This window comes from Malaclemys terrapin, chromosome 4, assembly GCF_027887155.1.
Source record: "Malaclemys terrapin pileata isolate rMalTer1 chromosome 4, rMalTer1.hap1, whole genome shotgun sequence".
NCBI classification, from domain to species: domain Eukaryota; kingdom Metazoa; phylum Chordata; order Testudines; family Emydidae; genus Malaclemys; species Malaclemys terrapin.
Window position 1 is genome coordinate 129,394,392 of NC_071508.1, and position 26,247 is coordinate 129,420,638.

Genomic DNA, 26,247 nt, shown 5'->3' on the forward strand with positions numbered 1-26,247 from the left:
AGACTGCGGTCGGACAGGGGGATCCCCTGAGCTTAGGAGGATCTTCCCCTTACAAGCAGTATAAGACAAGTATTTATACCTTCCCGTTACATACATCAACGGCTAACGGTTCTCCTTTGTTTATACAAATTCCCTCCAGATGCCAGCTTATTTCAAGGTTTCTGCTTAAGTCAGCATTCCATCCTTATCAACTGAAAGCAAGGCGAAAACAGCATCTCCTACAACTCTCGTGTTGTTAGGGTTGGTTTCCTTTGCCCAATCCTTAAATGGTCTAAAGACATCTACCCCCAGATCCTCCTTTTTCTCTTACTTTTCTGCTTCCACATTAGGGAATTTCTCCTCCACATGTCTCGCCTAATCAGTTCCCTGTTCTCCATGAGATTTCTGTCTGAAGGTTCATCTTCTCTACAAGGCGATGTGTCCCTCTTCAGAGCCTGACCCTGACCACAAGAAAGTAGAGAGGTCCTCCACAAGGAGTGCCCCTCTGGTTGCCACAGCTCCAAAGCTTAGATCTTCCTGTCTTGCAGCTTCATCAAAGCTTTCAAAACTTTCTGAGGCTGATAGGCCACACTCCTAATCTCACAAAAAGTCCTGTAGTGCCAAGGTATGGGCCCAAGCACCAACACACTAGTGCCATCTGAGGTGGCATTATTGACTCCAGCAGGGCTGTTGGGACTGGTGCCATCTCTGTTACCAGAGAGATCTTCAACCCTGGCACTGTTGGATCCGGTACCAGCTCCTGCGGCTGGAAACTTACGTCTGTTGTTGGTGCCGTTAATGCCACAAGCCTTTCATGTGGCAAGAGATTTACTGTGTTTCCCTTTACTGTACTTACCTCTGCTGCATCAGCCAACTCCAACTGCAGCTGCTTCAGCTCTGTCTGCTCCTCCCTTAGTTCCATCAGCTCTTCCGGCACCTGCCACTACAGCTTCTGCATCTTCAGTCCAGTACACATTAGCATGGTCAACATCGACTCATCTTTCACCATTCTGTTCACCTTGTCTCCTCCTCTGGCACTGTTAGATACTTCTTCAATGTCAGTATTTTGGGGGCAACATCATGTATTTCCAGGGGGTGTTGGAGGTCTGGGCATAGGACTGATACCTCCATTTACAGAGGAGAGTTATATTTTCTCGTTGTTGGACTCTGACCATGAAAGACCTTTATCTCTAAGGTCTTTCAGATCTCTATGCAGGTCTTATTCTAGGGATACACAGCCCAGGGATCAAGATCACTACAATTATAAAGATGCCCCAGTATGGTGCCCTCCACCATGAGCACTACAAAAACTTGGGCCTTGTGGGGTTCTCCAAGGCTTTCTGGACCTCCACCAACTACACAATGCAGGAGGAGTCACCTTCTCCAGCTCCTGTAGCTACTTGTGAAGCTCCATGAAACCACAAGATCACCCCTTGACAGAATCCACAGACCAAGAGGTATCAACAGAGGAACCCCTGAATATTCCTCCTTGCATTTCTTCCTTTTCTCCAGAGGAGGCTATCACACTGGAGTCAACTTTACCTCCACCTGAAGACTTCAAGGTCTTTCAAGACCTCATGAGGAGAGTGGCTGCTTCCTTAGGAGTGCATGCAGAACTTGTGCAAAAGAACCTGCACAAACTATTAAATATGCTGCAGACTCCAATCCCCCCAGGAGGGGTTGTCCTTCCTATTAACCAATGCCTACTGGAACCAAGCCCTTTGGCAGACACCAGCTTCAATTCATTGGTGGATAGATGATATCAGGTTCCCCAACAAGAATATGATTATTTTTTCATTCACCCTACAACAGATTCCTTAGTTATTACTGTGGCAAATGAACTATCGAGGCAGTCATTCCCCAATGCTACCCCAAAGACAGTTTAAGAGATTGAATTTACATGGTTGAAAGGCTGCACCACTGTAAGTCTTCAAATGAGAATCCCAAATTATCAAGCTTTATTGGCAAAGTATTCCTTTATTATTTGGTCTGCAATTTCTAAATATGTAGACAAGTTACCAGGGGATTATAAAGAGCAGTTCTTGGCCATAGTCACTGAAGGTCATCTCATTGCTCAGACGTCTCTCCAAGTGGCTACTGACTCATGTGACACATCTTCACATTCAGTTGTGACAGCCATCTCCCTGAGGTGTTCTTCTTGGTTGCAGACCTCTGGAATCCCAAGGGAACTACAAAATACAATAGAAGACTTGCCCTTGAGGGTACTAAGTTCTTCTTCCAGAAGACTGACAATGCTGTATGTTAAAAGATTCCCATGCCACTCTTCGCTCTCTGAGGGTCTATACCCCAGTGAGGAAGATGAAATAGTTGACCACAAGCATAACATAGGTTTTACTATCACTTGAGACCTCAGATTTCTCTACGTGGAAATCACACATCAGTTTCATCCACAGCAGGCCCTTCTCACCAGATGTCAGCTTTGAAACAGTCATTTTAACGTCACACTCGAGGACAGCATATCAAGTGTAAACCATCTCAAAAATTTTGATCCCCCTCCATTTGGAAACCAGCTATCTTCCTTCTACAGTGCATGGACAGGAATATCCTCAGATAGTTGGGTTCTCAGCACTGTTGTAAAGGAACAATATGTTATCCAGTTCAATTCCCTTCCCTTCATCAACACACCTTCCCTGTGCCTTTTCAGGGACTCATCTCACAGGGTGCATTAATACAAGAAGTACAGTCTCTTTTTGGATCTGGAAGCAATAGAGGGAGTTCTCATCAACACAGATGGAAAGGCTTTTGTTCCTGCTACTTCCTGATCCCCCAAAAGAAAGATGGTCTTTGACCCATCCCAGATCCAATAAACTTGAACAGGGGATCAGGAAAATCCAGTTCAGGATGGTTACCTTGCATGTATTAGCCTTTTCTTGGAAATGGAGGACTGGTATGCTGCCCTCATTTTGCAAGGCACATACTTTAATAGAATCATAGAAATGTAGGGCTGTAAGGGACCTCAAAAGGTCATCTAGTCTAGCCTCCCGCACTGATGTAGGAACAAGTAAACCTAGACCATCCCAGACAGGTGTTTGTCTAACCTGTTCTTAAAAACCTCCAGTGACAGGGATTCAACCATCTCCCTTAAGCATGGTCCAGTGCTTAACTGTCCTTATAGTTAGAATGTTTTTTTCCTAATAACTAACCTAAATTTCCTTTGCTGCTGATTAAGCCGATTTCTTTTTGTCCTACCTTCAGTGGACATGGAGAACAATTGAGGACTGTCCTCTTTATGACAGCTCTTAATATATTTGAGGACTGTTATGGGGTGTGTTTCTCTCCCCTCCGCCCCAGTCTTCTTTTCTTAAGACTAAACATGCCAAGATTGTTCTAACCTTTCCTCATAGGTCAGGTTTACCAAACCTTTTATAATTTTTGTAGCACTCTTCTGGAGTTTATAGTGTGCCGCCCGAACTGGACACCGTGCTTCCAGCTGTGGCCTTACCAGTGCCAAATAGAGCGGGAGAGTTACCTCCCATGTCTCACATATAACATTCTTGTTAATACACCACAGAATATTATTAAGCCTGTTTTGCAATTGCAACAGATAGTGGGTCAAAAACTGAATATGAGTCAACTATATCCCCCCCCTCCAGATCATTTTCTGCTTAGCCACTTAGTCCCCATTTTGTATTAGTACTTCCTCCGGATTATAGTACTTTGCACTTGTCTTTATTGAATTTCAGACCAATTCTCCAATTTGTCAAGGTCATTTTGAATTCTAATCCTGCCCTTCAAAGTGCTTGCAACCCCTCCCAGCTTGATGTCATCACAGATTTTATAAGCATATGCAGCACTCCATTATCCAAGTCACTTAAGAAAATATTGAATAGTATCTAATTCAGGACAGACCCCTGTGGGACTCACTAGATACATCCTCTCAGTTTTACAGTGAACCATTGATAGTTTACTAAGGCTACGTTTTAGTCATGGGTAGTTTTAGTAAAAGTCATGGACAGGTCATGGGCCATAAACAAAAATTCACGGGCTAAAACTTGGGCAGGGGGCTGCAGGTGCTCTGGCAGGGGTGGTCCAGGGCCGCCGCAGGTGCTGGTGGAGGAAGGGTTGGCAGGGGTTTCATATCCGGCTCTGCGTCCCTGCAGCTCCTAGGCAGCGGAGGAGCCAGGACAGGAGCTCCGCTGCTCCTGCCACAAGCGCCGGCTGCCGCAAGCCCCATTGGCCGGGAATTACAGCCAATAGGAGCTGTGGGGGTGGGGCCTGCAGGACACTCCCCAGCCCCCCCGCTGCCTAGGAGCTGCAGGGGGGCCATGCCAGTGGGAGTTGGGGAGCCCCCCACCGAGAAGTAAGTGCCCCCCTTCATTCCCCAACCTCCTGCCCCTAGCCCTGAGCCCCCTCCCACACACCCAAACTGCTGCTGCTGCAGAAGTCAGAGGTCACAGAATCTGTGACAACCGTGACAGACTTGCAGCCTTAATAATTACTCTTGCAATCAGTTATGCACCCAAATTATAGTAATTTTATCTGGATCACATTTCTGTAGTTTTGTTATAAGAAGGTCATGTGGGATTGTGTCAAAGGGCTTACTAAAAATCAAGAAATATTATGTCTACTGCTTCAATCCAATCTACTAGGCCAGTTACCCTGTCAAAGAAGGAAATTAGGTTAGTTTGGCATGATTTTCTTCTTGACAAATCCATGTTGGTTATTACGTATTAACCTATTATGCTCTAGGTCAGGGGTTCTCAACCTTTTTCTTTCTGAGGCCCCCCACAACATGCTATAAAAACTCCAGGGTCCATTGGGGAAGGGAGGGACTCCAGGCTCTGGGCCAAGTGGGGCGGTGCAGGTGGAGGGCCTCAGACATAGATGTAGTTTGACTTCTATTTAGGGGGACCAGGGGCCAATGGGGCTCAGGCCAGCTCCGCACGGCGGGATCCAGGGAGGGAGCTCCACCTCTATCCCCGGTGGAGTGACCAGACAGCAAATGTGAAAAATCGGGATGGGGGTAGTAATAGGAGCCTATATAAGAAAAAGACCCAAAAATCAGGACTGTCCCTATAAAATCGGGACATCTGGTCACCCTAATCCCCTGACTCACCTCAGCAGGCCACCCAACTTGTCTGGGTTGGCGGGAGGGGAGCGGAGGGGCAACCAAAAATTATAACTTATAGCGAGGGAGGAGGAGACTCAGCTCAAAAAGTTTGAAAACCACTCAGGGTTCAGGGAATGGGTAGCTAGGGGCTGTGTGTTGGCGGGGCATAGCTGCTATAGCATTTTAAGTGTAGGCAAGCCCAGAGAAGGACAAATTAATTGTGCCAAGAAACAATCCATCTGTGGAACCTCTACATAAAGAACAATGTCTTAAAGACATTTCATCTCCCAGGGATAAGGAATATTATTGCAGATTCCCTCAGCAGGAATGTGGTAGACCATCACAAGTGGTCAATACACAAGGACAGTCTGTATCAGATTATCCATCAGTGGCATTATCTGGTAATAGACCTCTTTGTGACCAGCCTGAACAAGTGCAGGACATTCTGCTCCAGGGCAGTCACAGTCCAGGTTCTTTGACAGACTCCTTCCTTTTCTATTGGTCAGGTCTTCTAATGTACATATTTCCTCCTGTCTCTGTCACCCGGGGGGTGAATTGGAAGCTAAAAAAAGAGACAAAGTGACTTTAATCCTTAGAGCTCCAAACTGACCAAGACACTACTGGTACACTGTCCTATATCAAGGACCTTCTGTCTAAGGAATCAAGGCAAGGAATCTGGGTAACATCCTGATAACGGACATCTGCAAGGCAGCAACGTGATTGTCAGTACATACCTTTTCTAGACACTATGCTATCACTCGAGCTTCCTGGAATTACGCCAGTTTCAGCAAGTCAGTGCTGAAGTCTCTTTTCAAACAATCTGAAGTTACACTACCTATAAAGGAACTGCTGGTGAGTCACCTATAGTAGAATGTATATGTACACAATCACTCAAAAGAGAAAAAACAGTTACTTATCTGTTCTTTGAGATGTTTTGTGCACATATGCGTTCCACAACCCTCCCATCATCCCTGCTACTTTGGGCATTAGTTAGATGGTGGGTGTGAAGGAATGTAAAGGAAGGCAGCAGCTACATCTCTTTTATGCCTTTGACTTTGAGCATCAGGGGAGCAGGGGCACGTGTGCCACCTAGTGTTACTGCTGGCAAAAGTCTGACTCGAGTGCATTGGGCACACATACACCCAGGGCCGCCGAGAGCAGGTTCAGGCCCCAGTGAAAAAAATTTTTCGGGACCCCCAGCAAGGGCGGACCGGCTAAATGGGGCCGACAAGGGGGCGGGGAAGCCGGGCCCCAGGTCCCCTTCTGGACCGCCGGGCCCCGGTAATTTGTACCGGTTTCCCCTCCCCCCCACTCTCGTTGGCCCTGCATACACCTATGGTCCACAAAACATCTCAAAGAACAATAGTTACTGTACAGGTAAATAACAGTTTTTTAAAGGTGTTGCTGTGAATTTTTAGGCAAAAATTACTACATTTTTAACAAGGATAAACTTGACTTCTCTGGGGGCCTCTGCCAAAGTCTAATCAAATAGAATTTGATTTTCTGTTCCCAGGTTTTAGCAGCTGTATGTTTGGCAGTCATAGCACCAAACTGAAATGTAATGTGCTCTCTGTATTCAAGTGTTAAATTGCAGAGCCCAAGATGAAAATAAAAACAAACTGCTATGCAGAGTGTTATGGATTTACTGACAAATAGGAGAAGTGGCAGAAAAAGTTTTTATTTAATCAAAATAAGTACAAGCTACAGTATGAACAGTATAGGTCTAGTTTCCTTATGGTGATCACATGTACTACTGAAGTTATGCCTGTGTATTGATAGGAGAGCAGGTCCCTTAATTAACAAAAAACCCTTGACAGATTATTTGAGGTGTCACAATAACAGTAGGCCTGAAAAGGTTACAGTGCTTTTATTTAGAACAGTTAGAACAACTAAAAATGACAATATGCTGCTGCTCTACTTATTAATCTGAATCTACAGTTTTAATCACAGAAACACCACCTCCATCAATTTCATTCTCTAATAAAATGTGAGAGTTAAACGGAGTGGCTCAGATTTTTAAGAAAACAATTGTGGATAGCTTCATGGTCCCTCACTAATTCTCTGTTTGAGATTTCTAGAAAGAAAAGCCTCTGTCTTAGGCTTCAGGCAGCAGCATTTGCATGAAGACAAACAGCAACAATACCCTAAGGATATTTACTGTTGGGGGGATAATGGGGTTAGGAGAACCCCCCCAACAGGGTCTGCCAGCAAAGGGAGATGGGATATGAGTCATAGGCACCTCTGTTCCATCTCCCAAGAGACTGAAAATCAACTCTGTAGGGCAGAGGAGGAAGGGTTGGTGAAATCCCCAGGCAAGGAAGTATGAACTGAAACCCCAATGATCTACTCTTGTAGAGCTTTGCCCACCTGCGTGCTGTTGGTCAGCTCATCTCTGCTTCTACTTCTGCTCCTCACAGGCACTTTGTACTGCTGTTGGGGAAGACGGAGGAAATAGTATTTTAGCTCAGCTCCTTTCTCTCTTCTCTTTCCTCAGATCTCCACCAGTCATACCTCAAAGCAAGAGATTTGACACCCATCCATTCCAAGTAGAGTTAGACGGTCTGGGCTAGGAACTACACAGCTGTTTCCTCTCCCTTCCTCCCAGCTTTCCTTTTGTGCTGTTGGAAAGGGAGCGGGGGTAAACAGGTGGGCGGGCAGCAGCCAGTGGCTTTGCATAGGGAGTGCAGTGCTCAGGAGGTCAGTTTGAGTTAATGCTAGTTGGCCCACTAGTTTCTCCTATGGTCAGCAGCACTCTTCTTCCCCAAACAGACAATTTTAAATCTTTCTTGGGTGGTGGGAGGAGGTGGTAGTAGCAGAGGGAATACTTGCCCTTGCAAAGACTGCCTCACCTGGCCAATTCTTTTGGGACAGGCACAGGTGTTTTTTCCTTCCCCATCTCTGTGCTGCAGAGATTCTGATTTTTGCTGCTGTTTGAAGGCAAATATTGCTTCTACCTGCTTGTAATATCCTAAGTAGAAGGCTTTTCCCCTCCTAAAAACAGGAAACAGAGAAGAATGTTGTGATCCAAACAAATTCAATTTATCTGCAGTTAAAATAAACATGATTAAAAAGCAAACAAACAATATCAGTTTATTAACTTATATTGGCCCCTCACTTTTTTAAGATGTAAGGATTGCTTAAAAAACGTTACCCATGCTTGGTTGGAAAATGCAAGTTTAAATAATGGATTTGTTAATATTTTCTCCTTGTCGTTCACAATCATTGTGATTCTCAATTGCAAGTAAAACCTGTAAGTCAACGTAGTTAGGTATATGCCACTTAAGAGATTTACTCTTTGAGCTATGACACATATAACCATTGACTATAACTCCAGACTTGAGGTTGCTGTGAAAAATAAAGTAAAAATTATCCAATGAAATAAATATTTCAGTAATAACCTCTTTTCTTCATATGTCTAGGTACAAATAGAATAAGCTATGCACTTCAAGGAGCCCATGAGGGTGGCATTTTTGCACTTTGCATGCTGCGAGATGGTACACTAGTATCAGGAGGTGGAAAAGACAGAAAACTAATATCTTGGAATGGGAATTATCAAAAACTTCACAAGACTGAGGTGATATTACTGATCTTTAAATTTTACTTATTACTTTAAGTGGAAAATTAAAATGAACTTTCTTATGAACTGTGCTCCCTAAATCAGCACTCTTGTTTAGGACTCCTCATTCTGTGGCAGTCCCAGTCAAATCAATAAATAGAATATGATTCTTATCACTATAATGATACATTAACTGATTTGTTAAATAGTCTTTTTTAATGTAATACATCCATTCATTGGTAGGAAAGCACCTAATTAAATTTTGCTTATATAAATTCTGCCCTTCTTTGTCAAATTATTAATAGTGACAGGCATTTTTAAATTTCAGGTTATTACAGTGCTTGGCAATAGTAAATACTAAACTACTTTCACACGTTTTATTTTCCAAAACCAAGATGGTGATGATGATGGTTTTTATCACTTTCCATGCTTGGTCTTAGTCCAACGGTGAATTTTAACATTTTTTTACTAAAATTTCTTGAGCCATTATGTAGGAATTTGCAAATTCAAGCTTTATAGAGGAATAGTCCCAGTGAGTGCATTTGTTACATCTGAAAAAGCAGACAAGGGTTATGTGACCATTTAGACACTGTGTAAAGAGCATGAGCAGAGGAAGACTGTATATTCTGGTGGGTGAAGTGTACTAGATGCTCTAGAGGCATTGCACATGCATTGGCAACTTGGGTAGTGTGTCAGTTTTCTAAATCAAGTAAGAACACCTGCTTTTGGGCTTTCCCTGACTTTAACTACTGAAAATGTTCAGACTTCCTGCTCTGTTATTCTCACCCTACCTCCCCACCCCCAATAATGTTTTTTTTAATAATGGCTTATTATTAAATCATTTATTCTAGTCAAATTTTCCACATTGTTGAGCTCTGTGCACCAGATTGCACCGGAGTCTTCTAGAAAGCAGAAAGTTGGGTGCAATTAAAGCAGTGTACACTTGCAGAAGCAATAGATGCTGTACTTATGCAAAACCTGTCAGTACCTCCAAGAGCAGCTTAGGGATTTTTAATTTCTTTAAAAAAAGAAAAGGATTTTGTATACAAAAAGACTTGATCCAATATTAATATTTCACAATTTATAAAATGTGGTTGAATTAATTGCTATAGGAAACATAACATTTTCATTTGCTGACTTACTTGGTTTTAGTTGCACAGATTTTATGTCCTATTAGTGTAGATGCCTTTTTGTTTAGTATTATCAGGGCCGGCTCCAGCATTTCTGCCGCCCCAAGCACAAAAATAAAATAAAAAGCCGCAATCGGCGGAGGGAGTGAGAGACCTGCTGCCCCGGAATTGCCACACATGCTGCCCCTCTCCCTTGGCCGCCCCAAGCACCTGCTTGTTAAGCTGGTGCCTGGAGCTGGCCCTGAGTATTATATAAATTATTGTAGCTCTATTGAAGTCAGTGGAGCTATGACAGTTTGCACCAGCCGAGGATCTGCCCATGGTGTCCTCTATTCTTTTATATTAAATTGTATAGCCCTGTATTTGACCAGACTCAGAGCTGTGTGACTGCTTTAAAAAAATCCATTTGTAAGGCCATATATCTTGAAATAAATACTTAAAACAGATTAACACTTGAGAAACCATTTTGTACCATCTGACTTACCAGTCCATTTATCTATTATGATCACAGATTCCAGAGCAGTTTGGTCCAATAAGAACAGTAGCAGAAGGGAAAGGTGATGTTGTATTGATAGGCACTACTAGAAACTTTGTTCTACAAGGCACTCTATCAGGAGACTTTTTTCCAATTACCCAGGTGAGCTGTTTCCTCGCAAACTAATAAAAAGCATTAATGTTTTAAAATATGTAAGCGCAATAATATAACTTGTCTAATGTTATGAAAATACAGAACTATTTAATTAATTTACTAGCACAGTGACTTCAGCAATAAAGAAACTGATCAAATAAGTACATATCGAAACTCAGCAGAATTTCTGAAGGCTTATTTATACAGTAAGCTAATTCTAATCACATTAATTGGGAAGAATTAAACTTCATTAAAGGTGTTAACTTGGATGTTACTGTCCATCATCTGAAGAAACTTTGTTTGTATTTTTATAGGGTCACACTGATGAGCTATGGGGACTAGCCATCCATCCCTCTAAACCTCAGTTTTTCACTTGTGGACATGACAAACACATTACTCTCTGGGATGCTACTAGTCATTGTCCTGTCTGGAACAAAATTATAGAGGTATATACTATTAAGCCCACACTCTTCTTTCATAGAATAAAGCTTTTAAAATAAGTTAATTTAAAAAAAATGTTTGTTAGATTATAAAAGGAGGGGAAGAATCAGTGAGATAGTATATACTTTAACTTTTTGAAAATGTTTGTACAATTCTAAAACCTGTAGCAGTGTTAAGCCAAACATTCTAAACCACTGACCCTTTTGCTAACCCAAAGCTAACTTGGCTGTGGTATAATACAAAAAGTATACTGTGCTTTAGGCACTTATTTTATTCAGAAGAAAAGTCACAAAACTGAAACTGGAAGACATTTGGCATTTTATCATTTTTGAGAAGTGGCAGATGTGCCCAGCCTAATAATTATTTGCCTATATGAAGCAGCAATGCACACTATGGGGGATTTCTAAAGCTCACTGACGTGTTGCACATTAATTGGTCTCTGTAGACCCTGCTATCTAATGCTAAGTGCACTAAGGAATGTTTGGTACACAGCCACAGGATCTACCCAGATCTGTCAATGCTACAACATGTTAGTGCACTTTAGAAATCACACCCATGTAGCACACATTACCCCATTGTGTAGACAAGCCGTAAGTCTTCAAACTAATTTCTACCCTCCTCCCCTCTCTGGTATGCAACTTTTGTTCTATGGATATTGAGGGAGTATATTGATGCAGGGTCTAAATTTCTTACTTGTACATATAAGTTAGGTCACCTAATTCTGCATTTGGGAACTCATATTAGTTATGTTATAATGTATCTATTTTTGAGCACTTAAAAGAAGAAATAAGTACTGATTTAGTTCTTTTTTAATGCCTGGTATAGCTTGTTTCCTTTTCAACAATCTAGATAGATAAGATAGCACTCAAGGGAGGTTAGTGCGGTTTATAGGAAACAAGCTATGGATTCTGCTCCTCAGCTATGGAAATCCACCATCACAACTACCCAGCAGTCTGTATTTATAATCTTCTTTTTAAAGTAAACAGAGAGTAGATTCTTCATCTGAGCCATATAGTGCCCTGTGGTGACTTAAGCTACTTCTCGATTTTCCCTTCTTGCCCTCTTTCACACGTCAGGGCAACTACACTTGCATTCCCTCTCCACAATCCACTTAGGGCACCCACTTAAAGATTACTGGATCCCAGCCATCACCTCTCTTGGGCAGAGAGTCATGTCTCTCTGCCTCCTGACTTGGGTGGTAAGGCTGCACGGCTTTCTGATTTACACTGATATTCCCAGCAAGCCAGACTACCTAAAAGGCCAGCATCTGCTCTTTGCTTTCTCTCCAAAGACTATGACCAGAGCAATTGTCAGCAGTTATAAATTACCACACAGTCCTTTACAAGTGAGCACATTTATTCTTAAGGTGAAAGCATTACAAAAAAAAAACATGTTAAAAACAATAAAAGAACCTACATGCATGCTAAAAAATTTACCAGAGATTACCCAACTCCAGCCTTGGGCTCTGGTAGGTGTCAGTCCCTCAAAACCTACAACTGGGTTTTCCTTGTGATTACCAGTTCATAACTGTCTTAGATTCGGAACCAGAACCAAGGCAGGCAGAGAAGCTGTTTCTTTATACAGCTTGAAGCCTTTGATCTTGGTCTTTGGTGACAGGTAAACAGCAGACAAAGACCCTCTCCTCAGAGTGTAGTTTCAACAGGCTAGATTTTTGCATAACTGGAGTTGGGCAATTTGCATTAACCTCTCCCTAGGGTATCCCAGTAAATCCACTTAACACTTATTGTTAAGTGTCCATTCTGTCTACAAAATTTTCAATATACTCCTTTGAACTCCCAGCCCTCACATCACATGTTTCCCCAAAGGTTATATTCAATCCCATTCCAGGACCACACAAATAGGTAACCTTAATAGACTACGTTTTTTTAGTAACATTGCAGGAAATTTCCATATCTGTAATACCCTCCATAAACGGGAAAAGTTCGACAGTAACTTATAAAGTAAATTTTAAAAAAATCTGGCATGGATTCTCCATCAGCCACCCAAGCTCTCAAGTGAAAACTAGCACACTAACAAAGGGCTAGTCTACACTACACAGTTAGGTCAACATAAGGCAGCTTATGTCGACTTAATTATGTCAGTGTCTACACTACAGCCTTCCTCCCACTGACATAAGGCCTGGTCTACACTGTGGAGGAAGGGGGAAATCGATCTAAGTTACGCAAATTCAGCTACGCGAATAACGTAGCTGGACTCAATGTACTTAGATCTATTTACCGTGGTGTCTTCACTGGGGTAAGTCGACGGCTGACACTCTCCTGTTGACTCTGCCTGCGCCTCTTGCCCTGGTGGAGTACCGGAGTCGACGGGAGAGTGCTCAGCGGTCAATTTATTGCATCTAGACTAGACGCGATAAATTGACCCCTGCTTATGTTGACAGGGGAAGCTTCCGCCTTGATTGGAGAGACCATATCAGCTGTTTTTACACTTGGGAGAACTAGGACACTGCAGAAAGTTTACAGTTCAGTGCCTGGGAGATAAAGACAAATTGGCCTGTACTAGCTAAGCTTAGAAACCAGCCATTTAAAAAGGAGAGTGGCAGTCCAGATTTTAAAAATCAAAAGCTAATCATTGTGAGAGATAGGATGGAGACCTTCCAGGTATGACAGTGGCATTACATTTTCCCTACCTTTCTAATTATTGTACTGTGTAATGGGGTCAGGATTCACCACTGCTGGTTGCTCCTGGAATTAGCTAGTCAGCTGTGGAGCACCCTCTGCACAGGGTGTCTTGCCCGCTGTTTGCTCTGCTGATTTGGGAACCGTCTTGCTCCCCACTCACTTCAGGACACTGCTGTCCAGCAGCACCCACTACCCCATTCTCACCCCCTTCCAGGGGGCAGAGGGGGAGGGGAGGGTAACAACAGTCCTTCAGCTTACACCTGCCTCAGTGGCCAACCACAACCCCAAAGTCTAGCCCCTCTCCTCAGGGGCAAGTTGCAATCTGTCTCAGCCACACTCCTCCATGGCCAGGTGCAGTTCAAGGAGGAGACCCAGCCCCACCCGCTACTCTGGGTCCCAACCCAGGGACCCCCTAGCAGCAGCTTCTCTCCCCTCTTGTCCACCTACCTTCCCTGGGCCACTTCCCCTTTGGCCCCTTGCATCTTCTCAGCCCTTCTAGTCAGGGGCCACAGTCTGGCAGATAATGGGCCGGAGTTCTCCTCAGCTCCCCCCAAGCCTGCCCAGCACTACTCTGTCCAAGGTAGTGCCTCCTTACCTCAGGAACCAGTCCTCCTCCCTTGCTAGTCAGGGAGAGGCTGCCCTCTCCTTTGCTAGGCAGCCTTTATATAGGGCCCAGCCCAGCCCTGATTGGCTGCCTCTTTCTTTGCCCTGATTGGCTCTCCACAGGCCTTTGCTGATTGGCTGCTGGTCTGCGCAGCCTCTCTGGCCTGTTCTAGCCCTTTTTCTCATGGAGTGGGACAGCCGCCCCACTACATACTGTTTAACATATTTGTCATGGAAAGAGAATTTCCAAAGATTTAAAATAAGCTTCTCTGTAGGTTGCCCTTAGGAGCAGCCAAATCAAAATGACAGATACAATTATTCTTAAGAGAGACAAAATTCTTATTGTTCATGTGAAATTGTGTTGGGTTATAACCTAGAGGCAAAAAATTAATCAATACACTTTAGGTAAAAACTTACTTACTGTGATAACATATTTTTAAAAAGTCACGACCAATTACAAATGAAACTACCAAAACACAGGATCCTGGAAAACCTGTTCTAAGGAAATATATGCTACAACTGGCACCTAAGCCTTTGATGTTGCATTTTGAAGAAGAATAAACTTTGGAAACAAGCTTCTTGTTGTAGTGGAGTGTGCAGGAATGTGAAAAAATAGATTTTAGTAGTTCCTTAAGAGAAGTTAAAGTTGATTTGTACTATGACCTGGGCTATAAGATATTAACATATACCCCTCTCTGGTCTTATCAGACTTCAAACCAGACTTAAATTAATTTAGAAATGGCACACAGTAATAATTTAAAAACTCTTTACATTGTGGTATAACACTAGTAAGACTTGTATACATATAATGAAGTGGAGAATGGATCCATGAGGTCTCTCTGCATATGTATTTTTAATGTATGTCAGCATTGTATCAGTAAGCCACTGCATGTATTTAGTTGAATATATTGATGTGTGCCTCATACCTCACTCTGTTGAGTATAAAAATATACTTTTATTTTATATATATATATATAGTAGTGAAAGGTTGGAGATTACTGTTACTATATCTGAGCCGCTTGTTCTTCTTCTGAGAAAAAGATCAAATTAGAAAATTAAATAGGTCTAAAGTGGTGAAACAAGACTTAAAATTTTACTTAATATCCTTTTTTTTAGGACCCATTTTGAGAAGGGGGCATTTAGAAGTCATTGTATTGATGGCAAAGGACAACAGAATATTATAATGTACCACCATATCACTCTATTGAGTAGTCTGTTAGTAAGATGAAGTTCTTCCTCAGAGCTCTCTGAAGTGCAGCAAGTTCCACTAGCTAGCAAACCAGGTCCTTAACCTTCTAACCTTGTCCTGAAAAGAGACGAGTAAGGATCAGTCCATGATACAGCTTAGTTTATTTTTTGCTCTCATCTCAAAAGTAGGATTAAGGGTTTGGCTGGTTATAAGTAAATGCTAGAATTAATTTGTCAATAGTCAGACAGGCCTTTGAGGATATAAAACACTAAATAAATGAGTAAATACTAGAATGAATTTGTTAGTAGTCAGACAGGCCTTTGAGGATATAAAACACTAAATAAATAAGTATTTTTCTTATTACCGAGATGAAAATCCACGCTAGTCATTTTGATTCTTCAGAGAGAGGTACATTTTAACTATAGCAGCAATTTAGTCTATTGAAATCAAGGACTCATAAAAATAAATCCATCTAGCCAGATTTTTATAAAGATAAGGCAGTCATCCATATACTCTTTGCTTGATTAAAGCAGGATTTCAACTATCAATCACCTTGACAATAATCTTCTCACATCCACTTTGAAGCATCTTAGAGACCTTATTTCGTAAGTCACTGGCTTCTTACCTGGAGTGGATAAATCTTTCATTTGATACTATAGCCTATTTGTGTTAGAAAGAACTATATAACAATGAATGTCTTAATATTATGGTTCACCAGCAGGTTGTTGTTGAGATTAAAATTTTTATTTAAACTTATGTTTTATGTAAGGGAGAATTTAAAACCACAGAATTTGCTCATTTGTTTGGGTCCTAGGAACCTTGGAAAATTGAGCACACTTGGGCCACTATAATGATTTGACTACATAAATATAGAAACAACAGATATTAGCTACCAATATCCATATGATTTTGTGAGTAAATTGCAAAAACATAGGTCTCTCTCTCTACCTCTTGAAAGTAAGGAGAATCTCCCTTAGAACCAGCGACCACAGGCAAGGCAACTACAAATTGATAAACCTGTTAGCAGGTCTGCCATATTCACTCCAGTATGAGCAATGACTAGAATATAAAAATATGAATAAATTATGTGGGTTTTTTGCAGTACTATTATTTTATTCTCTGTTTAGCTCTTTCATATACATGTTAATTTTGACATGCCATGACAAAAATCTGCCAAAAAATTTAGCCACTTATGCTTGAGTTTTCTTCTCTAATCTACAGAATTCTACAGCTCATTCTTTGTAGGTTGTGACATAAAACTAGTAAGCCACTACTAACTTTTCATATTTTTCAGATGTTATAATGGCAGGTGAAACATCGTGGTTCTCCAGATACATCAGTAACAACATAGTATCAAATATGCTTAAACATTTATGTGAATGAAAATGTTGTAATATCAGACATCAAAGTGAGAGACCCACGTCCATTATTTAACTCAAACTTCCGCTGACTTGTAACTGGCAGGGTATTGCAAAGATACCTTCTGCGTTGTTAGGGGTAAAGTCAGGCCCTGCCACTTCAGCACTCCATGCCATGTGATATATGCAGCAGTAAAATCAACTGCTTGCTCAGCCTTCAGGTAGTAAACAACTGTCATCTACTGATTAGACATTTATATAACTAAATTAGAACTGAGTGAATAATTTATTAAGTTAATTTTACCTCTTTCCCCTTTGGGGATTTGTCTAGAAGCAGCTTTTTCTCAATATTTTTTTTGTTTGAAATTATTTGCCCAATAAATCTTAGGTTAGACTGTGCACAAAGGAAAACAGTGTGGCATTGAATATAGGAAACACTGTGTTAGGTAATTTTTAGTGGATTTCAAAATGTACTTGGTTTTCCCTCAAATATAAAAAGAGGCATTTACTCTCAAAAAAGAATGAGGAGGCTTAGTTTGTTACTGAGTAAGCAATTTTAATTGTGTTTTTATTATTACTGTCTCTGGGTATAAATGTATACTTCCTTTGAAACGTTATAGGATCCAGCACAGTCTTCTGGTTTTCATCCTTCAGGGTCTGTTGTTGCAATAGGAACACTAACTGGAAGGTAAGAAGAACAAAAGCGCGGGTATCAATCAACAGTGGGTATCCGTCCATCTCACCAAATCAAAGTTGATATTCTTGTTTCTCCAACAAATAGGGCAAAATTGTGCCCTCTGATACCTATGCTTACCTCCTGTTGACTTCAACAGGAGCTGAAGGTATTGTTGGTGGTGTTTATTATTATTGTATTGCTATAGCACCTAACAACCTTAGTCCAGGACCCCATTGTGTTTGACACTGTACAAATACAGATCAAGAAAGACTATGTCTGCCCCAAAAAGCTTACAATCTAAGTATAAGACATGAGGCATCAGATGGATACAGTCAGACGGATGGAGGAATACAGGAAACAATGAGGCAGCACTGGTAGGCATGAAAAGCAGTGGTGGCAGTGCATCAGGGGTTTGATGTTGTTGTTATTGTTGTAGGCATAACAGCTAATGAGAGTTTTAAGGAGGGTTCTGAAGAATGTATACGGGGAGCTCCTCCTCTCAAATGTGAGGGACAGCACAGGAGAAGACAAAAGGTGTTTGCTTGAAAATTTAACATGTTTTATTATTTTTACCATAGTAACGTCCAGAGCCCCCAACCAAATTTTGTCAAGGCCCCATTGTGCTAGGCACTGTACAAGAACATAGATAGTAAAGAGACAGTTTCTGCCAGGAGAGCTTAAAACTTAAATAGATGAGACAGATGAGGGAGAAAAGAAGTACTACCTCCATTGTATATAGAGAACTGTGGCCCAAAATTGCATAGTGAATCAGTTGTGGAGCCTTGCTTTGAACCCAGAACTGTAAGTGCCTGAAGTACAAAACCCTCTTTTCCTTCAAGGTTTACCTGAGGGCAGAATTTTGTTCCTAATATTTAAAATATTTGCACTTCATTTTAAAATACCTTTTTATTTGATGACATGGTTTTAGTAAGTATTGAAGCAAAATTTATTTGGTTCTCTGTTTCCCTTAATATCTAAATAAAAGTAAGATGTTTTGGGAGCAGTCTTTATTTTTGATACTTAATAAACTGAAATCAGCATTAAAATGCAGCTTTTCAAAGTGAAATAGTTGTAAGTATTTGTAGAAACATGTCCAGAGAACAATGTATAACAAAGCCCCAATCCACCTCATAGGAGATTTATTATGATCTAATTTTTATTTATCTAATACATAGTGGGCCTGATTCTCAGAAACACTAAGCCACCTTTACACTTCTCTGGCCTTTAAAGTAGATACAAATGTAATTAAATTACATTTAATTAAATTAAATGTCCAAACACTGTAAAAGGGCCTTAAAGAATGTGGTCCAATATACACAAGATACACAAAAGTATACATCAATCATACTTGCATATAACCAGTGACAATTTGTAAAATGATAATAAAATCTGAATATAGACATCTGGCTCAATATTTGATTGATATTCTGTTTATCTACTGTTGAAAATGTTACTTTCAGTTGGCTACAAGTAACGCAGAAAATGTCCCCTTCCTATTCTTTTCCTTTTAGTGCAAAACATATGGAAGACTGCTATTTTGACATAATGAACAGTTGATTAAAACTACTGTAGATTTGCATTCTTTACTGAGCAATTTATTGGCCTTTTTCTGTGTTTACAACAGGTGGTTTGTGTTTGACACAGAAACAAAAGATTTGGTCACTGTACACACAGATGGAAATGAACAGCTGTCTGTAATGCGTTATTCACCAGGTTTGACACACTCTACTTACTGGTTTAAAAAAAGAAGTGATTGTATGCAATATAGGGTTTATTTTTTAAATTCCCCACATATATTTAAATTGGGTATAGATACATGAGTTGAAATCCTGCCTCCATTGAGTCAATGGAGCTAGGATTTTACCCAGAGGCTTTAACTCCAAGTTCCTGTTGTTGGCCCCTTCAGATATTGATGGTTAGCAGAAATCAGCTCTCTCGCTTAGATGTGTGTGTAGTACCATGTTCAGGTTGGCTTTTTTCTCAGTTTCCTTCTGAGGTTTAACTTCAGTATTTGCTATATAAAGCTGCTGTTTTATGTGCAGTGAAACATATTCCATCAAACAAGGAGAAGAAGAAAATTCTGGGTTTTTTACTTTATTAATAAAAGTTTTAAGAACAATGCCCATTGTCCATAACACACTAGAACTTCATAGATTAGTTTAATTCTTTCTTGCGGGTATAATTATAATTCACTTTTTTATAGATGGAAACTTCTTGGCAATAGGTTCCCATGACAACTGTATCTATATATATGGTGTTAATGAAAATGGGAGAAAATATAGTAGAATTGGCAAATGCTCAGTAAGTGACCTCCTTACTACTTATTTACTAATAACAAATAAGCATGTATACATTATAGTACATATTATGCTATGCTGGTGGAATTAATACAATACACTTCTCTTCATAGGGTCATTCCAGCTTCATTACTCACTTGGACTGGTCTGTTAATTCACAGTACCTTGTGTCCAATTCAGGGGACTATGAAATCTTATACTGTGAGTAACAAATAGTTTTCTGTGCTTTGTGCAGAGTTGATTCTAGGATATCTAATGAATTTTTAATTAAGATAAGATCATATAATCTCTAGGCTGGAACATATATTTTAATTAATTGCTACTTTTTAGCTTAAATCAACTCCCGTGCAGCTTAAAAACTGAAAATGTCATCATTTGTTTCTCTTTCTGTAGGGATCCCCTCTGCTTGTAAACAAGTAGTGAGTGTTGAGACTACTAGAGATATAGAATGGGTTACCTACACCTGTACTTTAGGATTCCATGTTTTTGGTAAGTTTTTTTTTTCTCCCTCTCACAAACTTATGATTCTTTGCTTTTCCAATTAGCTAACATTCAGACTGTCATCTTTATTTGAAACATTACTATTCAGATTTCAAAGTGCAAATATAAAACTTCTATTGCACAATTTTTATCACTATCTGTCCTCTTATTTTGATACAGGAGACCTCTGATTTAATATTCTTGGTAACTTCTGATACAATTATTAATTTCAACAGAAGTGAAAACCAAATCACAAGCTACCTGCTATGAGAAATTACAATTGTTTTTAGAAAGCATGTATTACAATTAGAGAATTTTCATTTATGTATTTGTATTCCTACAGCACCAAAGACCCCATTCAGGATCAAGTTCCACTGAGTTAGGTGCTGTATAAACAGTGTACAATCCAGTCCCATTGTACACGGTTCTGTACAAAAAGTGACAGTCCCTGCCCCCAAAGAGCTGGTAGTGTAAATTGAGATATTCATAAGAAGTGAGTGAAATGAACAAAAAGAAAGAGAAAGGAAAAGGAGGACAAATTCAACAAAAATAAGGTGTTCCAGTTCCAGATGGTTTTGGTTTCTTTCATTGATTTGGGGGTTGTAATTTTTTTTTACATATAAACAAAATAATCCCCTGTGATCAACCATCACTAGTGGTTGACTGCTTTCTTGTAGGCCTCAAAGCACAGGTTTGTTGTTTTGAGGAGGGATTTGAAGGAGAAGAAGGTACTTGCACTACAGATTAATTCAGGGAGGGCATTCTGTATATAAGGGGCAGCACGGAAGAAGTCATTGAGACGGTCGTGGGAGAATTCGATAAATGAAGACTTATCACTGGAGCTGAGGAAGTGGTAGAATAACACAATAAGAGACAAGTGTGTACAAACAGGAGAGGTAAAGCGGTGAAGGGTCTTAAAAGGTGAGGACAAGATACTGAATTTGGCATGATGAAACAGGAAACCAGTGCAAAGATTCAAAAAACAAAAAGTGGGGGAATGGTCAGAGCAGTAGGCAAGAAAGATTATCCTAGCAGCCATGTTTGGAATGGAACAGAGAGGGTAACATGTTGGAGAGAGACCCAGAAAGAGGAAGAGATTGCAGCCAAGGGCCTGAACTAGAGTTTTAGAATAGTGACAGAAAGAAAATGTTAAATTTTGGAAACATTATGGAAGAAGTGGCTAGGTTTGGATATGGATTTGACATGCAGGTCTAGAGAGAAGACAGAATCAAAGATGACTGGCTGCATATTATGCTGAGATGATAAAATTCTTCTCTCTGCATGGACAGCCTCTACTGAGTTGCTAATATATTTCAACTTCTTAGGGCTAGGGTTTGAGAGTCCCTGACACTTTTAGTGTTTTAGGCCCAGATTTTTAAAGCTATTTAGGTGTTGCTGCGCTCAGCAGTGCAACACCTAACTGATTTAGGAGCCTAACTTGCATTTTCAACTCTTGATGAAATGTAGACTAAGTGCCTAAATCCTTTTTGAAAATGAGATTGAAGCTCCTATACCAGTTAGGTGTTGCAATGCTGAGTGCAACAATGGTTAAATAGCTTTAAAAATCTGAGCCTCAGTGCTTAGCTTCAAAGGCTCTGAAATGATGCATATTTTAAAATGAGTATTCTCTAGTGTAAGTAATAGTTTATTTATATCAGATTTGTAAAATTAATCTGCTGCCTTTTTCATATATCTAAAGAAATGATCACAGTGGTCCTATTCCCGCCCCCCTTAACTTCACTGGTTCCCAGTTCACTTCAGGATTTGATTCAAAACTGCCATCTTTGGTTTTTATACTGTAATTCCTCCATTAACTCTATCCAGCCTGTCTTACAGACTCTCCTCCCCTCTCAGCTGGCTCTCTATCTTCATATAGTTTTGACTCTGTTGGTGCAAAAGCCTTCTCTCTGTCTGCACTAGCATCTAGAACAGCTTTTCTCTACCTCTTAAACTTAATTTCTTTAACCTCATTCATAATTTTATCCCAGAGGAAAGTACATTTATCTTTCCTTTGCATATCTCTATTTATTTTTACATCTTGATCATGCAAAGAGATATTTCTGCACAGAGTCCCATTGAAGTCAGTTGAATTTGGGGGTTCAGTAGTTTCCTTTCTTATTATATTGTTTTCAGTAATCCTTTAAACTGTTTTGGGAGAGTTTGTATAAAAGATGCTATACAGAATAAAATTATACCAGTGATTAAAAACATGAAACCACTTCCTTTCCGTATTTCTGAAGTCATTACAGATTTATAAGTGTGGGGGGAGGGGAGGAATTGCTCTTAACTCAAACACTGAATGTCATAATAATTTAATACTCAGCAAAACAAAAAACCGCACCTGACTACAACATTGGACTCTCTCAAATGATTAAACAACCTCTGTGCTGAATGGGAGAGTAGATCAAATCTAAAGGACAAAAAGCATTAAAAATCTTAAGCAGCAAATAGCTATACATAATGCTGTATAAAAAGAAAATTTAAGTTTCCATAACCTGTTTTATAATGTTTTTACAGCATGCAAAAGCATGCAGGGGCTTTACAGATCAAACACAAAAACCTTGTCCTTCCCCTAAAGAGCTTACAATCTAATTTTAGAGGTGACACAATATGTGAGACCAACAAGCAGTAGGGGACTGGGATGAGGAAGAAGGGTTATCGTAACAAAAGCATGTCATAATTCAGTTATAACAAGTTCATATCTTCTTGACCATTCATTAGTCACTTTATTATTATTTTTAATGGTATAATTCTTGTAAACACCACAAGTGGGGTTTTAGGATAGATTTGAGTGAGGAGAACCTGCTGGTTGTACCTTTTTAATAAGCCTCCTACCTACAGGAAGTCATTCATTATCTGTAAATTATGGAGAAGGGAAGGAGAAAAGCAGTAGTTTAAAATTGTACCTCCAGTTGTTGTCTCTTAAGTACACATGTATTATGATATAATACCTGAAGGCTCACAGCTGAGGCCCCAATTCAGCAAAACACTGCTTACATCCTCCTTGTTCAGCAAAGGACGTATGCATGTGCTTCATTCGCATTCAGATTTTGGGTCTTATGCACATTTTGAAAGTTAATTATTTGGTTTTCTGAGTCAGGGCCTGAATCACTAGTAAGTTTGAGGGATTTGGAGGTTGGTTGTTTTTAAACAGGTGGCCTCTTCATTAATGTCATAACAAAAAAAAATAGCTAACATTTCTGTTCTGTATGTGTAGCAGAAATATTAAAATAGTCACTACATGTTTTCAGGGGTATGGCCAGAAGGTTCAGATGGAACAGACATCAATGCTGTCTGTCGATCACATGAGAGAAAACTGCTGTCAACAGGGGATGATTTTGGCAAAGTACATCTCTTCTCTTATCCGTGTTCACAATTTAGGGTAAGATATTTACTTTGTTAGAGTACAATCTCGCAAACCTTCACAAACATGGGAAATTTTGTTTCTCTGCTGAGTGTCAAAAAAACCCAAAATTAAATCAACAGGACTTCTTATATGCGTAAGTGTGGATTTACATGTGTAAGTGTGGATTGGCACTTTAATATAGAAGTCTGCATTTTAAAATAGTCCGACTTCATTGATAGAAATAAGGTGACAATTTTATTTTATTGTCGTTTGAATGCTATACATAATTAAATATGTGTTATGGTAATGTATATTATTTATCTGCAGTAATAACATCCTGTATTGATATTTTCCAGGCTCCAAGCCATGTGTATGGTGGACATAGTAGTCATGTAACTAATGTAGATTTTCTGTGTGAAGACACCCATCTCATCTCCACAGGTGGAAAAGATACAAGTATTATGCAGTGGCGAGTCATTTAGAGGAAACATCGGTGTGAACACACACAGTCATGAGATGACCATGCACAGAAGTTCTGTACAAACTGTATATTTAAAACTTAAACAGTACATTTGCAGTTTAGCCTGGTCACTGTGATTCTGTTTAAAAATTCTTACAGACCTCAGGAAAATTAAGCCCCGTGCTGATTATCTTACTCAGTTTAGTGATTCATTAAGTATCACTCCTAAAGAATGAGCTATATTTTTTCTTTTGTTGTACAATATATGCAGCAGTACAAGTTTAATATAAAAACATGGCTTGAAAGTTTTCAATACAGTGATATCAGCAGAACTGGTGACTATCGTAACTGTTTTCTACAAACTCCACTAAAATGGTCACAAAAATGCCTTTCAGAAAACTGTATATACATGCTTAATTGTCTCACTGTCTACACTTTGTACTGTATATCTACCTATTTAGAAAAATCTATGGCAGCAACATTGAGGTACTGAATTGTTTCTGGTAGATGGTGATGAATTCATACTAAAAGAATAAACCTAGCTAGAAGACACATAATAATTAACATGTTAGATATGAAAATGTGAATGTTAGAATTCAGTAATTTGCATTTTCTTTGGGAGTAACAAATCTTTAAATTCCACCAGTGAGGAACTGTATTCTCTTTCAAATCAGCAGGTTATACTCCAGTTTAACTTGAATATCTCAAAAGGGTTTACAGACGTTTATCTAGTTCAGGTATTCCATATACGCTTAAATTTAAAACATCTTTTTTACTTGTATATGAACAACTTCTTATCAAAAACAAAAAGCAAAACTTGACCACATCCCCACTATTGGTTAATATATTTAACTAATATGTATATTAATCAGCATGATGCTATATTGTACATGTATAAGATTTTAGCAGTTCATTATACATGGTAAAGCAATCTAGGCTTTACTTTTTTATGCTTATGGATATTGTATATTTGTATTTTAAGACCAAGTAGACCAAGTCTAAAGCTATCTTTTTAAATGTACCATAAACCTGCAAAGGGAAAAGGAAGTATTCGAAGCCTACATGAAATATTAATGTGTAACTTCTGGCCCCTGTGTTTTGTGCATGGATGGATATTTATAGTATGACATAAGATTGTGTTTTGCAATGAAGTAATAGTGGAGGTGATATAAAATGGGTAAGAAGGCCTTATCAATTTTGATTGTGAAACAGATTGAAATTTATTGTTTACCTTGAGGAATGTATCTAAAGAATTTAAAAGAGCAGAGTAATAAGCAGACTCTGAAAAGTTAATATTAAAGTTTTGCTTGTAATGGACAGTAAACGTTTTAATTCTCTGAACTCTAAAACACTGGTTGTTTGTTTAGAGTGGTTAAATGAAATGAAATCAATGAATTTTGAAACCTTTTTTATTACATCTCCAGCCTGCTATATTGAAAGTGCAGGACAATAATAAATCATCTATTAAAGTGCTTTGTTTTGATGTATTCTTCCTGTGCAGTTTAACACAAATTCATTTCTACATTAAAGCTTTACTGTGATCTGCTTTCACTTAATGGGATACATTTTTAAATTCCAAACCACATGTGAAAAGATTGTTGGGGAATGAAATCTGAGTTTTTGTGTATGTAATTATTTGCATACCTATAGAGCAGGGATCAGCAACCTTTGGCATGCAGCCTGCCAGGGTAAGCACCCTGGCAGGCCGGGCCGGTTTGTTTACCTGCTGCGTCCGCAGGTTCAGCCAATTGCAGCTCCCACTGGCCACGGTTCGCCGTTCCAGGCCAATGGGGGCAGCAGGAAATGGCGCAGGCCGAGGGATGTGCTGGCTGCCACTTCCTGCCGCCCCCATTGGCCTGGGACAGCGAACCGCAGCCACTGGGAGCCGCGATCGGCCGAACCTGCAGACGCGGCAGGTAAACAAACCGGCCTGGCCCGCCAGAGTGCTTACCCTGGCGGGCCGTGTACCAAAGGTTGCCGATCCCTGCTATAGAGGATGCTTTTGAAGATTTGACCAATAGTGTGTTCATATAGGGTGAAAGTCAAGAGGACCAGGATTTCAACCTGCAAGTTTATTTATTGATTCTTAATAACTCCTTAATACAACAAAACATTTCAAAGTTCTGCTGTTTATTTCTGTACTTTCCTTATATTGTGGAAGAGAGATGTTTTTCATGCAGTAAATATGAATTTAAAGAATTGACCTTAAAGGGAATATTATCCCACAGTGGGGGAGATGGTCTTTATATGAAAACTTTGCAAATGATCCATATACAAGCTTAAGTTCTGTACACTAAGTATTATCACTACTTTCCTCCAAATTGATGAAGTGGTATATTCAGCTTGTTTTCTGGGGCCACAAAATTTCCAAACTGGTTAGTTGCTAGGTTT

At 39.8% G+C, this 26,247-nt stretch overlaps 1 protein-coding gene across 3 annotated transcripts in view; it reads left to right on the forward strand.

The window, feature by feature from the left end:
- The window catches only part of EML1 (EMAP like 1), a 177,058-nt gene extending 151,656 nt beyond the window's left edge, over positions 1–25,402 (forward strand). For all 3 annotated transcript variants that reach the window (XM_054025083.1, XM_054025082.1, XM_054025084.1), the window contains 10 exons: positions 8,470–8,624; positions 10,248–10,373; positions 10,679–10,810; positions 17,218–17,285; positions 18,898–18,986; positions 19,477–19,574; positions 19,684–19,771; positions 19,964–20,059; positions 23,302–23,432; positions 23,753–25,402. In XM_054025083.1, the coding sequence (XP_053881058.1) occupies positions 8,470–8,624; positions 10,248–10,373; positions 10,679–10,810; positions 17,218–17,285; positions 18,898–18,986; positions 19,477–19,574; positions 19,684–19,771; positions 19,964–20,059; positions 23,302–23,432; positions 23,753–23,878 (1,109 nt within the window). In that variant the 3' untranslated portion in view covers positions 23,879–25,402. The remainder of the gene's footprint in view (positions 1–8,469; positions 8,625–10,247; positions 10,374–10,678; positions 10,811–17,217; positions 17,286–18,897; positions 18,987–19,476; positions 19,575–19,683; positions 19,772–19,963; positions 20,060–23,301; positions 23,433–23,752) is intronic.
- The last annotated feature ends 845 nt before the right edge of the window (positions 25,403–26,247 follow it).